General features: G+C 33.6%; 1 protein-coding gene and 1 pseudogene across 1 annotated transcript in view; both read right to left on the minus strand.

The window, feature by feature from the left end:
- Positions 1 to 1,984: 1,984 nt before the first annotated feature.
- LOC21401967 lies at positions 1,985 to 2,492 on the minus strand (annotated as a pseudogene).
- Positions 2,493 to 4,965: 2,473 nt separating this feature from the next.
- LOC21401968 (aquaporin NIP1-2) overlaps positions 4,966 to 14,327 on the minus strand; it is a 17,058-nt gene continuing 7,696 nt past the window's right edge. The window contains 4 exon segments of the mRNA XM_024163855.1: positions 4,966 to 5,185; positions 5,407 to 5,467; positions 5,563 to 5,764; positions 6,481 to 6,705. Coding sequence (XP_024019623.1) covers positions 4,966 to 5,185; positions 5,407 to 5,467; positions 5,563 to 5,764; positions 6,481 to 6,705 — 708 coding nt within the window.

Genomic DNA, 14,327 nt, shown 5'->3' on the forward strand with positions numbered 1-14,327 from the left:
CATTTTATAAATTGTCGTAAATATATATATATATATATATATATTACTAGGTAAATTCATGTATGTTTTAGTTTAATTTTTTGAAAAAAAAAATAGATTAGCTGCTATTTGTTTTTGTAGTCGCGGCTTGAAGGTGATTTCAAAATTTTCGAATGCTTTGAAAAGACTATGAATTAAACAGTGGTGAGATTTAATTTAAGTTCAACTTGAACCCTGACGAGATTATGCAAAACATTAGTGATTTCAGAACTCCATTTATTATAGATATGCCATGGCAGCTTAGCTTATTACAATCATAAATGGGAGCTTTATACGATATTTCTTTCCCTGAAATGAATTCACATGGAAACACATTATACGTGATATGGTTTTATGCTTTTCTCAGGAAGCAGATTACTTATGGTTTTGCTCTTCCCTAATATATTAAAATATACAACTTAATAGGTTATGTCCCTGACACCAGTTTCCTCAAATACATTAACCCCTGCCTCATCCTGAACCGTCAGTTTTAATCTCGATTCTTCAAGAGTTAAGTGATATAGTACTCTAGACACACGTGTAAATATATATCGTGTTACTATTATATATAGTTATATATACATAGTCCACTGTTGGAGCCGGTCTCCTAATTTAAGAGTTATTCCGTGTATGATGTAAGGCATTCATGTGTATATTGACTCCTAATCTAAGAGTTATGCCGGGTATGACTTAGGGTCATTCATGTGTATTTCTACATTGATTGGTCCCCTTTATCTTTAAATTATATATATATATATATAACATATACATATACACATAGCCCCACTAATTTTAAAATTTAATCTTATATAGGCCCTAATAAATACTTGTCTTAAATATATTTAAGTCGCCTGATAAAAAATCGACTCCATTAACTATAGAGTCTACACTACAAGAAAAATTAGGATAATCTCAAGCTTTTATTTTTTATTTTTTTCGGAGTAAATCCAACATATAAATCTCATTATAGTATTTAACATCACCATACAACTGTCCTAGTATTTATGTTCAAAAAGGTTAATAAGAATTCAAAAAGAGAAGGCGAAAAGACCAGTTTGTGAAGTGCAATAATGTATGTTGTTTCTACTTTCTTAATCAGTTTTCTGCGTTCAAATTTAGCAGTAGAAAAAAGCAATAAATTGCCGCATGCAATTGCAACATATTACAAGCAATAATATTCAACGTCAACTTCATCTCTTCGATCACCTTCTCTTTTCACATGGTCTTTACAGAGCACATGGATAATAAAAGACCAACTATAATTTCAACACATAAACCAATGAAAAAAGTACTTCTAATGGTCACACTTTAAAAAAAAATAAGTATTTTGAAAACTGCAAGGAAATATACTTAAACATGAACATATTTGAGAAATGTTGTTTCAATAGAGGAATAGTTGTAAATGAATGTGCCCTTTGCTCTAAAGATATTAATTTGAAGTCAAATCTCTGGTATATTTTCTTCCTTGAGTAGCTACAAGAAGTAAGAAACTGGGGAGAAAATGTCGAGAACGAACCATAATTCAATTGATTTAATTGAGATCAAGTTTAAATAAATTAATTATATCAATTTCAGCCTTCTCATAAGCATCGCATGTGATATTCCATAAAAAATAGTAGGTTTATAAATTCAAAAGTGGATCGGCAGAGGTATAAAATATCATTAGGCACAATATAGTATGTTTTAAAGTTTGGTAGTCATCTTAACACACAAGTGGCATAGTTTAGAGAAAGATAATTAACTTTTTTTTTTTTTTTTTTTTACTATTGAATTTTGAACATTTCGCCTTCAAGTTATTCTACAGGATGAAATGCAATGTAAATTCAGTTGATACTATCCTCGAATTAGCTGATTGGAAACTTGCCAATGATATTTTGCTGAACTAAAAAATGTAACATATTTTTAATTAAGTACCTATCATATTATCTAAACTCCTTCCAAATCATCATTTATCATGTTATATAGTTCACTTTTCTAATACGTACAAGGCATTGAGGTTGGCGCCGGCGTAGAAGAGGACACCTCCGGAGAACATGGACAGTTTCTGACCAAGCCTATGTGTGACGGTGGAAGCCACCATCGAGGCGAGGAGAGCAGCCAAGTAGAGTGACGATGTGAACACGGTTAGTATCGAACTATTGTACTCGCAGTACTGGTTGTGGTTAGTTAACTGATTACCATCTCCTTCTTCCGGTTCACCGACGGGAAAAACTTTTGCAGAAATGGGTTCATTGACGTCACACCGCCTAAAACAACAACATAAATGAAATTAAATAAAAATCAGAATTCAAACTTTTATTCAAAGAATATGTGAAAAGTGTTCATATATCTTCATTACCCGAGATTCCAATATCATAACCGAAAATCAGACTTCCCATGGCCGCTACAATGCATGTTGCGATGACAAAGAATGTCGTTCTCCTTGAATATTCCCTGTTGGGGCCGCCGGCTCCGGGTATCATTCCTCCTGACATTTTTGTTTGATTGAGAAGTAGGAGAAGAAGAATATATGGATGGATCAAAGGAGGAGGAGGAGGAGAAAGAAGAAGAAGAAGAAGAAGCGAGCAGTTGTAAAGAGCTCGTTGGCAATTTTCATGTTGTAAAAATGGATTCTGCCTATATTAAGTGCAGAAGAGGGTGTTGTCAGTTTTTTTTTTCTTTTTTTTTTCTAAACAAAAAAGATAAACTCAGAAATCCCTCCAAATCCTTTTTTTCCCTCTCTCTATCCCTCTATAGCCCTTGAACATATCGTGAAAGTGTGTAGCACACTCAACTATGACATGATAAATTTCAATGCCAACTGGACTAGTAATCCTATAGTAGAACATTGGTAACATAACAACTTACTACTATATTTTGCTTTTGGGATGTTAACTAGGCATTTGAACACCTGTAATCAGACAGTTCGTTAGTATAATAAGTAATTAAGTATAAGTTAAATCAACACTCTTTTCTAAAGTTAGTCTACTGTTACGCTTCAATAATTTTATTCATTTGCTCAAAATACTGTGACACGTCATTGGCTATGCCAACAAAAACTGAATAGGTTCAAGGATGGGAATACCAGAAATCGTATTCGAAGCTTGTGTCGACAAATAAGCTCTTAAAAAAAAATTTAGAGTTGTAAATTTTAGAACTCTGTATTAAAAAATGGATTGCAGTTTGATAAAACTCAATGCAACGGAATTTGGCGAATCATCCAGAAGGAGAAAATTCTTTTTCTTGTTGTGCATACCATGAAAGAGAATCATCCAAAAGCAAATAGCCTTATGAATAAGCGGAAAGTCTTATTTATGAAAAAAAGAAAAAAGAAGAAAAAAGATAGCTTTCTTGGTCCCCACTAATTAAACTAGAAGGGTTAAATGTAATGATTCCTAACATTGAAAAAACACTAATTTATTAAACAATAACTCATGCATGCAATTTCAACTTTCTCACTAAAATAACCAGAAATTTCCACTAGTTACTTTTGCTTTTCTATTCAGCAAACTCCATATGCATTTTTTGCATGTAGGAAAAGATAGACAACGTGTTAAAAACCTACTAAAACAAGATCTCAGTCAAAAGAAGATAATTATATATTTACCGTTCAAATTCCAGCTATTGTTTATTAGCGAAAAATTCCAAATAGTTTTCCATTTTAACTACTACCTTCATTAGTAGTAAAGAGCCCTGATTGCGTCACTGATATTGGTCAAAGAAAATGAGGTTTATTTTGTTTTATTAGAACATGAGTGGTTTTTGGACCACGCAAAAAAGCTGAAAACGTACAAAAGGTTCTATGTTCAGCAAAATATATATACTGCAGCTGGGTAAGAAAAACTTGAGACACAAGTACGGATAAATAAGTGCACAAAAAGAGAGAGAGTGAGAGTGAGAGATTCTTAACGGGAGCTCTTTAATGCGTGATACCTAGACAACGAAGTTTTGTAAATGGAATTATGAATGCGATAGCTCTAGAGAGAGACGTAATGATGATATTTATCAAACGTAAATCACCTCACACGCTGTTGCTTAAATTCTTTTTCACTTTCGAAAATACCCCCAACATAAATGTGAATGTTCTTAAATTAAAGTATTTTTTTTAATTTAATCTTGTTAAGGATATTAGTCTGTCCTTTTCAAACAGGAAGTTGTTCACTCAAATTGTGTTGAGAATATTTTACTAACACATTAATGCCTGTAACAAAATTTGGTTCCTTCCGCAAACTATATTTGTTTCTTGCTAGAATATTATGTTGTAGTGATGATTATTTTTTACATATTGGAACTTTAATAATTAAACTTCCTAATTTAGGGGGTTTATATATGTTTAAGCTGAATTAGTATAGTACTTTCGGGGATTGACACTGTTGAGACACAATTGAATTTGTTTCAAGTTTGATTTGAGTTTAAACAAATTAATAGTTTTCAGTTTAAGAAAACTGACCAATATATCAAACCCTATTAACAAACTTTTAATGGAGATACTATAGTGGCCTGCATAGTTTAACAGTGGCTCCATAGCTGACTGCATCTTAAGGTGTTTAATTCATTTTTTCCTACTTCTAATTTTCTTTTAATGGAGACAATATATAGGCAGTTTTTCCTAAAAAATAATACACTCCATATAAAAGAAGTATTTCCTCCAAAAACAAAAAACAAAAAACAAAAAAAAAAACAAATGAAAGGATGATCAAAATATCAGCTTCTAATTTTACGTTAAAAACTTTATGTAGCTTTAAGTTCAATTACTAATAGAAAACAAGAAAACAAGAAGCAAACTTTAAGTTCAATTACTAACAGAAAACAAGAAAACCTAACACAAGTCCCTATAAATCTCTAACCAACAGTAGCGTAATTTCTTTTACATTAGTAATGATACTAGATAGGAAAACGAAATATTATCCTCTTTTTTTTTTTTGTCCTCAACTTGTAATACTGTTCTTTGACTTGTAATGTGTACTATCAGTTGGAGCGGTTACATCGTAGGCTCTTTAGGAAAGAGCCACTCTTAGTGATCTCACGCAGTGGCTTGTCAGTGAACCTGATTAAGTTGTAGACCCATGCGCCAGCTGTTGCCCCAAGAGTTGGTGCCACCAGGTAAATCCATATTCCTTTATACTGGTTGAAAACTATTGCAGGACCTAAGCTTCTTGCTGGGTTCATTGACGCACCTGAAATTGGCCTGCAATAACACAATTATAGGACCCCAAAATCATTAGCTAGGATTAAGAGTTAAAAGACCCTTTTGAGCTAGAAATTAAAAGAGAGCAATCTAGCACCAATCTACAAATGAAAAATAAAGAGACCAATATGCTTAATTGTGACCAATATTGCATAACCAATGTTATCACTTGCATGACAATCAAATATGAAATGAATTAAACAGAAGTGTTAATAATATACCCTGCAAACAACACATTAAGAAGAACTGTAGCGCCAACAGCAAGCCCAGCTAGCTCTCCAATCTGCACACATTAAAATATAAATAAATAAATACAAACATATGTATATGTGATCAACTATATTAATAATGAAAAATGATATAAAAATCAATCCTACCCGCTCTTGTATCAGTTGCAACCCCCGACACAACAAACATCAGATAAAATGTGATTATAAATTCAATCACAAATGATTGCATCTAAGAATTAGCAGGAACTGTTCCTATAAAGTACCGATATCGTGTGCCATCAAATAATAGTCTGAGTGTACCACTAGCTAGCATAGATCCAAGGACTTGAGCGACAATGTAAGCTGGTATCTACGAAAACAAAAATTAAAAATTAAAAATAAAAAGAGCAGTGAACATATCACAAATTAACCGTTCAAAAAAAAAATTCATAAACTAAGCTTGTACAATTAATCCGCATATAACAACAAAAAATTCTTACGTGCATTTCACATAAATTGCGGACTTTGAAAGTACCCAATGTAATTGATGTAACATCCAAACGGAGAAGTAATTTTTGTGTATATTGAGGGGACGTATGTTTACATTTGCATTACTAATGAATATATACACAAACATACGGTTAATTACAAAGAGTTGTCCGTATACAATGGCATTAAAAATAAGGAAAGAAATCAAAAATCGATAAATACATAAAAAAAAAAAACACAGGAAAGAGAAATCAGGACAGAAAGAGGGGAAGGAAAATCAATGAATTAGTCAAAAGGAAAATACACTAATTAATCCAAATACTATGAGCAACAAAGTTGAGGTTCCATGAAAATTCCACAAGCATCTCAGGGGGAATCCAAGGCAAAGTTTGGTCCAAGACTCTCACACAAGCCAATGTAATTGTAGTTTATTTATTATTATTATTATTTTATAAAAGAAACTTTATTAGACTAAGCCATAAAGACTGGCTCAGCAGCCACAATCTCCAAATAGAACATAGGACCTCATCAGACCAGAATTGCTCAAAAACAGAAGAAATAACACTGCCAGCTAACGTAAATTATGGTTTATTTTACCTGTTTGTATGGGAATCTCTTAGTAATAGCAAAAGCAATGGTAACCGCGGGATTAAAATGCGCTCCGGAGATGTGGCCGACAGAGTAGATCATGACCATCACAACCAATCCCCAAGTAATGCAAATCCCAGGAAAAGTTACCACTTTATCAAAGTCCAAATTCACAGCCACAGAAGCACAACCAGCAAATATAACAAAATATGTGCCCAATACCTCGGCAATCAGCTATAGTAAAAGAAGAGGAAAAAAAAGTTCTCAACAAAAAAGAAAAAAAAAACATTTGCATGACAGAATGATACAAAAGCGTTTGAGGAATTGCCTTCTAAAGAAATGGTACAGAGACACAAATCTTTGGAGATTGACCAGAAGAACTCATTTGAGATGCATCGACATTTTCTACATTTACAACTTGGTGTTCAGGGATTGATTCAATATCTGCCATCACTTCAACAAATAAAACAAATAGAGAGAGAGAGAGAGAGAGGGGGAGAGGGAGGGAGGGATGGAGGGCCGGGGGGTGGAGGGGTTTGGACTAAAGTAGAGAAAGAAGGAGAACGATAAGAAGAAGAAAACAAAAGAAGAGGAAAACAAAAAACAAAAGAAGACTTTTGACCAGAGAGAGATAGAAAACTTTAGGAATCGGACAAGGATTAAGAACACTATAAATGGATCGATATTTGAAAGCAAGTAATAAGAGGATAATGAAACACGGCAGATATATTGTCCTGATTTGACTTCTAAATTACAAAAGAAGCAAATAGGAAACATCCTAGGACAATGAAATAACACATAAAATAGGTAAATTTAAAGCACGTCTTATGTCATAAATAAATAAAAAATACGCATCAACATGCGTTCAATTTTAAAAAAAATAAATAAATAAGAAATGCAAAACTAAAAACAAAAGAAATGATCAAAAAGAAATTATAGAATTTAATTCAAAAAATTTGACCATGCAATAAAACTAATTTACAAAGACTAAGGATGTTTACAAGTAAAATGGCTAGTAAATTTAATTGTTCATTGAAAACTTAAAAGAAATTAATATCGTCAATTCCTAATTTATAGTTATACTTTGTGTCTCTTTGTTTTTATCAAGGATATGCAATTTATATGCCAATAAAGAGATATTAGTATTACACACATGAATTACGTAATGATTGGTGTGTGTGTGTGTGTATATTTGGTAACAGTTGTAATTCATATATTAATATTCATATAAAACCACCCAATCTCGAGATCCTTAGCATATTGATATTATAAAGATAAGGATCACTCTTTTCTTAGTTGTCCGGGGTGTATCTCCGTAATATTTTCTACTCATTGAATGCCAAAAGATCAAAATTGAAATAAAAAAGAACCAAGTGTATATATGCTATATATAATATAATTTTTTCTACCAAAAAAAAAAAAAAATTCTTTTTAAGGGAATACTTTGTACAAGTGTTAAGTACCTAAGGGAGGTGTAAAGGCTCCTAAGGCGTCTGAGGAGTTCCTAAGAATGATGGCGTTGCGCTTTTTCTCTATGTCCGTAAAGGCCTGTGAAAACCGCCATTCGCTTTCATCTAGGGTAGTGACAAAAAAGTCAATGAAATTTAGAACAACACTTAATGTCGACCACCCAACCCTTCCACAAAGCAAGAGCAAACCCTACTCTGTCCTACACAATCCACTCGAAACATAAACATATTGAAAAAATATCACGATCTAGAAACATAAACATCTTAGTTGTACTGGAAAATAAAGTGAAAATTGAATAATCAAAGAACTAAAGCTTAAGAGATAGATCAATAAGTACTGTTTTTGCATTTTCAGATTGATCGCTACTCCTTTCAAAAGCATCATTACCTTGGGTTGCCTGATTGATACTAATGTTAGAAGTAGCAGTAGCAACACTAGAACCACCATAATTGAGATAAAATCCACCATTAATTTGTTCAAATCGTGAGGAAGAATTACTTCCTTCAAACCCTAATCAACCAACACTACTAGCAAAAACGTTATGCGATCTCAGCATCTCGTCTACGAAAGATTTGGGAGTCATAAAACCTTTACCTTGACCTCCATAAGCTACCGCCACCATCAAGGCCGAATCCTCAGGACACACCGGAGATGGCCAAATTATCATTGAACTCATCCGTACACCCGGTTGTGGCTTATTGAAAGATGATCCACACAAATAATGGGAAGGACTGTATGAATAAGGGTAGTAAGGGAATTGAGGATTCCCAAACGATTCCGAAGGGTGTCGTTTGGCCATTCCACGCTCTTGTTTGTATGCGTTTTGATGGCCTCCCAATGCTTGGTAAGTTGAGAACGATCTCGTACAAAAGTTGCATGGAAAAACCCTGTTTTTAGTTTCTATAGTTTTCTTCTCACATGAAAGCTTAACGGAAGACTTTACGCTCTTGTTGCAGGCATGATGTGGAGAGCTAGGATTTATAGAGTTAAAAAGATTGCGTTCTAACTTTGATCCACCTACCGATTTTTCGTTAGAAAGCTTGAGATCAAGGGGAATTTGAGAACTCGGTTCAGATCTTTTAAGCGGATCAGGTGGTGAGTTTTCTGTGAATTCCATTTGCATCTTCTTTTGATCATCATATGTGCTTGAAGCCTCTGAAGGGCAAGCTTCTAAAGCATGGTCTTCCATGGAAGAAAAAAATAAATTAATAACACGCTAGAAATTAAAAAAAAAAAAACAAAAAGGAAAATCTTGGGTTTTGGCAAAAGGTTGAAGAGAATTGGGATCTCCTTTATTGGGGTTTTGGAATTAATTAATGCATGATATTCATGTTTTGAAAGAGATCTCGTTTCGCAACTATTATATCAGCAAAAGATAGTGAAACTTTGTTTGATATATTTCGGCAAGTCACTCAATAAAACATTCCATATAATTAAACAAAGATTGTGGTTAATTGGTTGTGATCAGTGCACCAACGTTTACGTGGATGGAGTTTGAATTTGATTATAAGGAAACACGCATTAATAGTGACGATCAAATAATTTAAAAACTTAAGCAATTATGATGTTTGAGCAAGTCTATTTATTGTAATGGTCATCCTAATGTCGGTTTCTCCTTGTTGATGAGTTATATATTATAACGCAAAAATGGGTGTATAAAAAAGGGTATAAGTGAATTAGTAAAATATTTTATCATAATAAAAAAAGAGTTAGTTTGAATTTACTAATTAATTATGTCGATAATATTGAATTATAAGAAAATGAACACGCCGTATATTTCTTTTAGGAATAACTAAGCTGGTCAGGTTTATTTTTAGAAATTTTATTAATACCCAATATTTTATTAAGGCACCTCAAAAATATTTAAAATTTAAAGTTAATTTCTTATTAATATTGCTCTCACATTGTCCCACAAATACCCTCAAATACGTTTCTTAATTATATATATATATATATAAAAAAAAAAAGCTTTCCAATTACATCTACTTTCCCATATTTTTCTTTCTGCCAAAACAATTATCAACCGTTCGCTTGGTGCATATCCGGATACGATCAAGAAACGTAACTTAAAAATTAATACACTATATATCTCAGTCCCAAATTTAAAAGTCAAATAGAGAAAATCCAGATATATGTTGATGATCTGCGTAGGCGTAGCTCTCAAGGCTTTGAAAACTAAATCTTTTGGTCTTGTAAGTCATGGTCACTTGGTCAGTGCCATTTCATCAACGGCGCCATCTGATATTTGGATGGTTCTAATTAGTTAGGCGGCTAGTTTATTAACTTGATTAGTCGAATACAAAACAACTACTCCGTCTAATTTCAATCTCTGTCATATAAAAATACATATATGCATATACATATATATATAGGCTTTGTCTACAGTCTTTACGAGGAACCGTCCATCCGACGTAACATATGAAAGTAGAAACGTAACATTATAATTATTTAAGGTAATATATATACTAGAAAGACATAACACAAAAAACTTCAACTAGCTCATACTATTGTTACACTTTAATTTGGTTATTCAACATAATAAGGATGTTAGAAAGTGTAATGATAGTTAAAGATAATTAAATATCATGATATCTCACATTTTTAATGTTAGTATGATGTTGAATAAATAGCATGTTACATTTTATACTTCTATATTATGTTAGAGGAACAGTTCCTTCAGAAAGATTGAAGAAAAGCCCTATATGTATATACACATTATATATATATATATATATATATATATATATTTAAAGTTACGACTTTCTTTATCAACTTTGTAGAATAACGTTTATGCAACTTTTATGATGAGGATATCTCAAGACCAACAACTGTTGTACAAAATCTTTTGTAAACGAATTTAAGCCAGCTGATTGAGTCCAGCCACACAATTTTTGGAGATCAACCTATTTAGTCCCCACACTTCGCAATTCTTAGGCTGCAGTTTACTTTTTGGCATTTCTTTGAACCAACAAACCAAAGAAAGAGACGGATGAAAGGTAATTTCAGAAAACATATCAACATTTTAAAAATTCTCACTCTATCACGTTTTCTTTTCTTTGAAAATAAAAGACTTTAGAGAAAGAAGGTGACATACTCGTATGATCTCGATTGTGGCATATAGATCTCTTGTAAAGTGGATTGTCCATATATTTTATCTATCGAGATTACCTCGAACTTAATATCTTATTGAGAAGAATGAGTAGCCAACTACTCTACACCAAATGACCAATGGTTATTCCTATATCACCTAATGTTAATGAAAATTATTAGTTTTTAGTTTCTACTAGTATTTTGTGTGCCAATGATAAAATTAAGACTAATTCTTGAAGAAACATAAGTACGCCAAGTAGGTTTCATCTGATATACTTCTCTCTTTCTCTTCCTTTGGGCTATCATTCCTCACCTTCAACTTTAGATATCACTTTGGAGTTCAAATCTATTTTCCCAAATTTCTAATCCTATTAGCTTTCCTCACAATACTATTTTACCGTATCATCTAAACTTAAGAATTTGGCCACATAATAAATATCAAATATTAAAACTACTTAGGCAGTCAAATGGATTGGTGAAATAGTGTTTAAGGGGACAACCAATGAGATGCAAAATTCGGGACAACAGATTTCAACCCTAGATTTTGAGCATTCAAAGTAGCTTAAAAATAACCACGGTTGTAGATAAAAGCAAGCAAGTGTAAGGAACAGTTTAAAGGTGGTAACTAGATAAGTCCATTTAATAATGGGCCCAACCTAACACTTGTTATGAGACACGTAGTACACAAACACACATACACATCCATAGATACATACATGCAGACACACATACATACATACCTACGTAGGTATGTGCCTATAAGTGTAATTGAACTTAGACCTAACTTTTGGGTGCTGACATTACAAATAATTAGTTCCGGCTCAAGACTTTGTTTAGGGCAATCAAGTTAAGTAAGGGTTTACAATATCTTCAGTTTTTGCAAAATATTCAATGCGCGAAATTGTTATCTGGATATTCAATGGTATCCGATATTCCTTATGCCCAACTGATGTATGGACAGATTTGTTATTATTAATGCTTTCAGTCGTAAATGTTTATCTGCACTTTGGGGTCAGAAAGAAAGTGTTATTTATCAAATTCAACTCGTACATTGAGAAGAGGGAATAAACATCAAGGTATACGACTCCTAAGTCCTAGAAACGAACATATGGGTGAGGAGAAACACGTTTACTATAATTAAAAACAAAACAAAAAAAGGTATTTCAAAAAAGAATAAAATAAAAAAATAGTAGTGGGAACTACAATACGAAAATATTTAAAGATTAGTATAGGAAATGAACGACATCCATATAATTCTTGAGAATAAACACGCCTTATTTAATAACTAAAAGACACTTTTCTCCAAAAATAAAACAAAATAAAGCACTTGTGTCCTTTTAGTTTTAATAACCGAAAAGTGTACGATAACGAGTCAATACTAACCCATTAAACTAAAGTAATTGAATAATACTAATAATAATAGAAACATTAATCAATACCCAATATAAAAACAAGCACAAATATTCTATGACACATCATAGTTAAAAAAAAAAATACTTAAGATCGAGTGCAAATTTAACAAACACGCACAAAAAGGAGTGTCATAACAATATTTATCTGGCATATCAACATCTGAACACCCCCCACAAGGAAGAGAAACCTCCTGCCCCACTTATCAACACCGTAAATTAACACCAAAGAGGCTCCAACGTTGACGATTTTGGTGATGACGGATGACATGAGGGAGGTGTTGTCTTTGAATCCAATGGTGTTGAACATGTTGGGAAAATTCGGATTTGGGAGGATGAAAAGAATAGAGAATTCAGAAAGAAGGGTTTGAGGCGTATAGGAATACTTTCGTTTAAGGTTTTATTTGCCATCACTTCTCAAAGTTTGCTAACGAGTTCTAAATGGCAAATTAACCCCAAGATACAACAAACCCTTGAACACAATATCCAGCAAAAATATTGAGTTCCAGAACAATGTATGTAATCTGTATTTTCTGTAGTCCATCATATAAAGACAAAGATGCATGCATCCTCTTTAAGTGTTACAACCTTTCACATAAAGATACCTTTTCAATTTGATGGTTATCTTTTATATGCTGATGCACTTATAACAATAGTTATTTCTATTGTTAATAAGTGCTCAGATATGTGAGAAAACATATCACAAATAGATACAATGGTTCGAGACCTTTTCAGATCACTAAAACACACAAACACATTTTCCGTCGAAGATTTGCGCTGCAGCGCTCAAATGCGCGCTGCAGCGCGCCTGTGCGCTGCAACGCACGCTGCTGTGCGCTGTAGCGCGCATGCCTAGCAAAACAGACCCGAGGGTCTGTTTTGCGCAGGCTGCAGCGCCCAAACGCGCGCTGCAGCGCGCCCGTGCACTGCAGCGCACGCTACTGTGCGCTGTAGCGCGTGCCTAGCAAAACAGACCCGAGGGTCTGTTTTGCGCAGGCTACAACGCCCAAACGCGCTGCAGCGCGTCTGTGCGCTGCAGCGCGCACTCTTTCGCGCTGCAGCGCGTGCTTGCGTCAGCCTACTCTTCCCGAATGTGTTTTAATCCAATTTTGTGATATCAAGATTGAGAGATATTTTAGAATCTCTCTAACAATCCCCCACTAGATTGTAATATTTCTTCATAATTAACAACGATAAACACATACATACATGAAGGTATCTTTCGATTTTAACCTTTACTTAGTGACTATACTTCAAAGTATTCACAAGACAATAGTGTGCTTTGCATTAAACTTTGTCTCTTAAGCAAATACCGAAAATATATCACATATGTGTAATCCCAGATTTCAAAACTGTTCCAATCGTTTGGCACTATTCCGGCCTTGTGCTCTATCTTGGATTCATGAACATTTACAAGACTAAACCAAGGTCTTGTTAGGAACGGTACCATTCCTCATGTTCACTTAGGTGACGTTCGAATTATATCTTTAGCTACTAAGAGACTCGAACTTCATTAAGAGTTAAAACTCAACCTCAACTGTGCGCTGCAACGCACGCTGCTGTGCGCTGTAGCGCGCATGCCTAGCAAAACAGACCCGAGGGTCTGTTTTGCGCAGGCTGAAGGTTTCAGTCCCATTCCACTAGATGTTTCTTTGACTAAGTCTCTTGAAAGACCTTTTGTCAAAGGATCCGCTAGGTTCTTGTTTGTCGTAACATAAACAATATTAATAACACCATCGGTTATTAATTGTTTAACATATTCATGTCTCAAGCTAATATGTCTAGATTTACCATTATAAACCTTGTTATAAGCTCTAGACAAAGTAGCTTCACTATCACAGTACAAAGAAATAGATGGCATCGGTTGTGGCCACAACTCAATATCAA

Source organism: Morus notabilis, unplaced genomic scaffold (assembly GCF_000414095.1).
Source record: "Morus notabilis unplaced genomic scaffold, ASM41409v2 Scaffold3, whole genome shotgun sequence".
Lineage (NCBI taxonomy): Eukaryota > Viridiplantae > Streptophyta > Magnoliopsida > Rosales > Moraceae > Morus > Morus notabilis.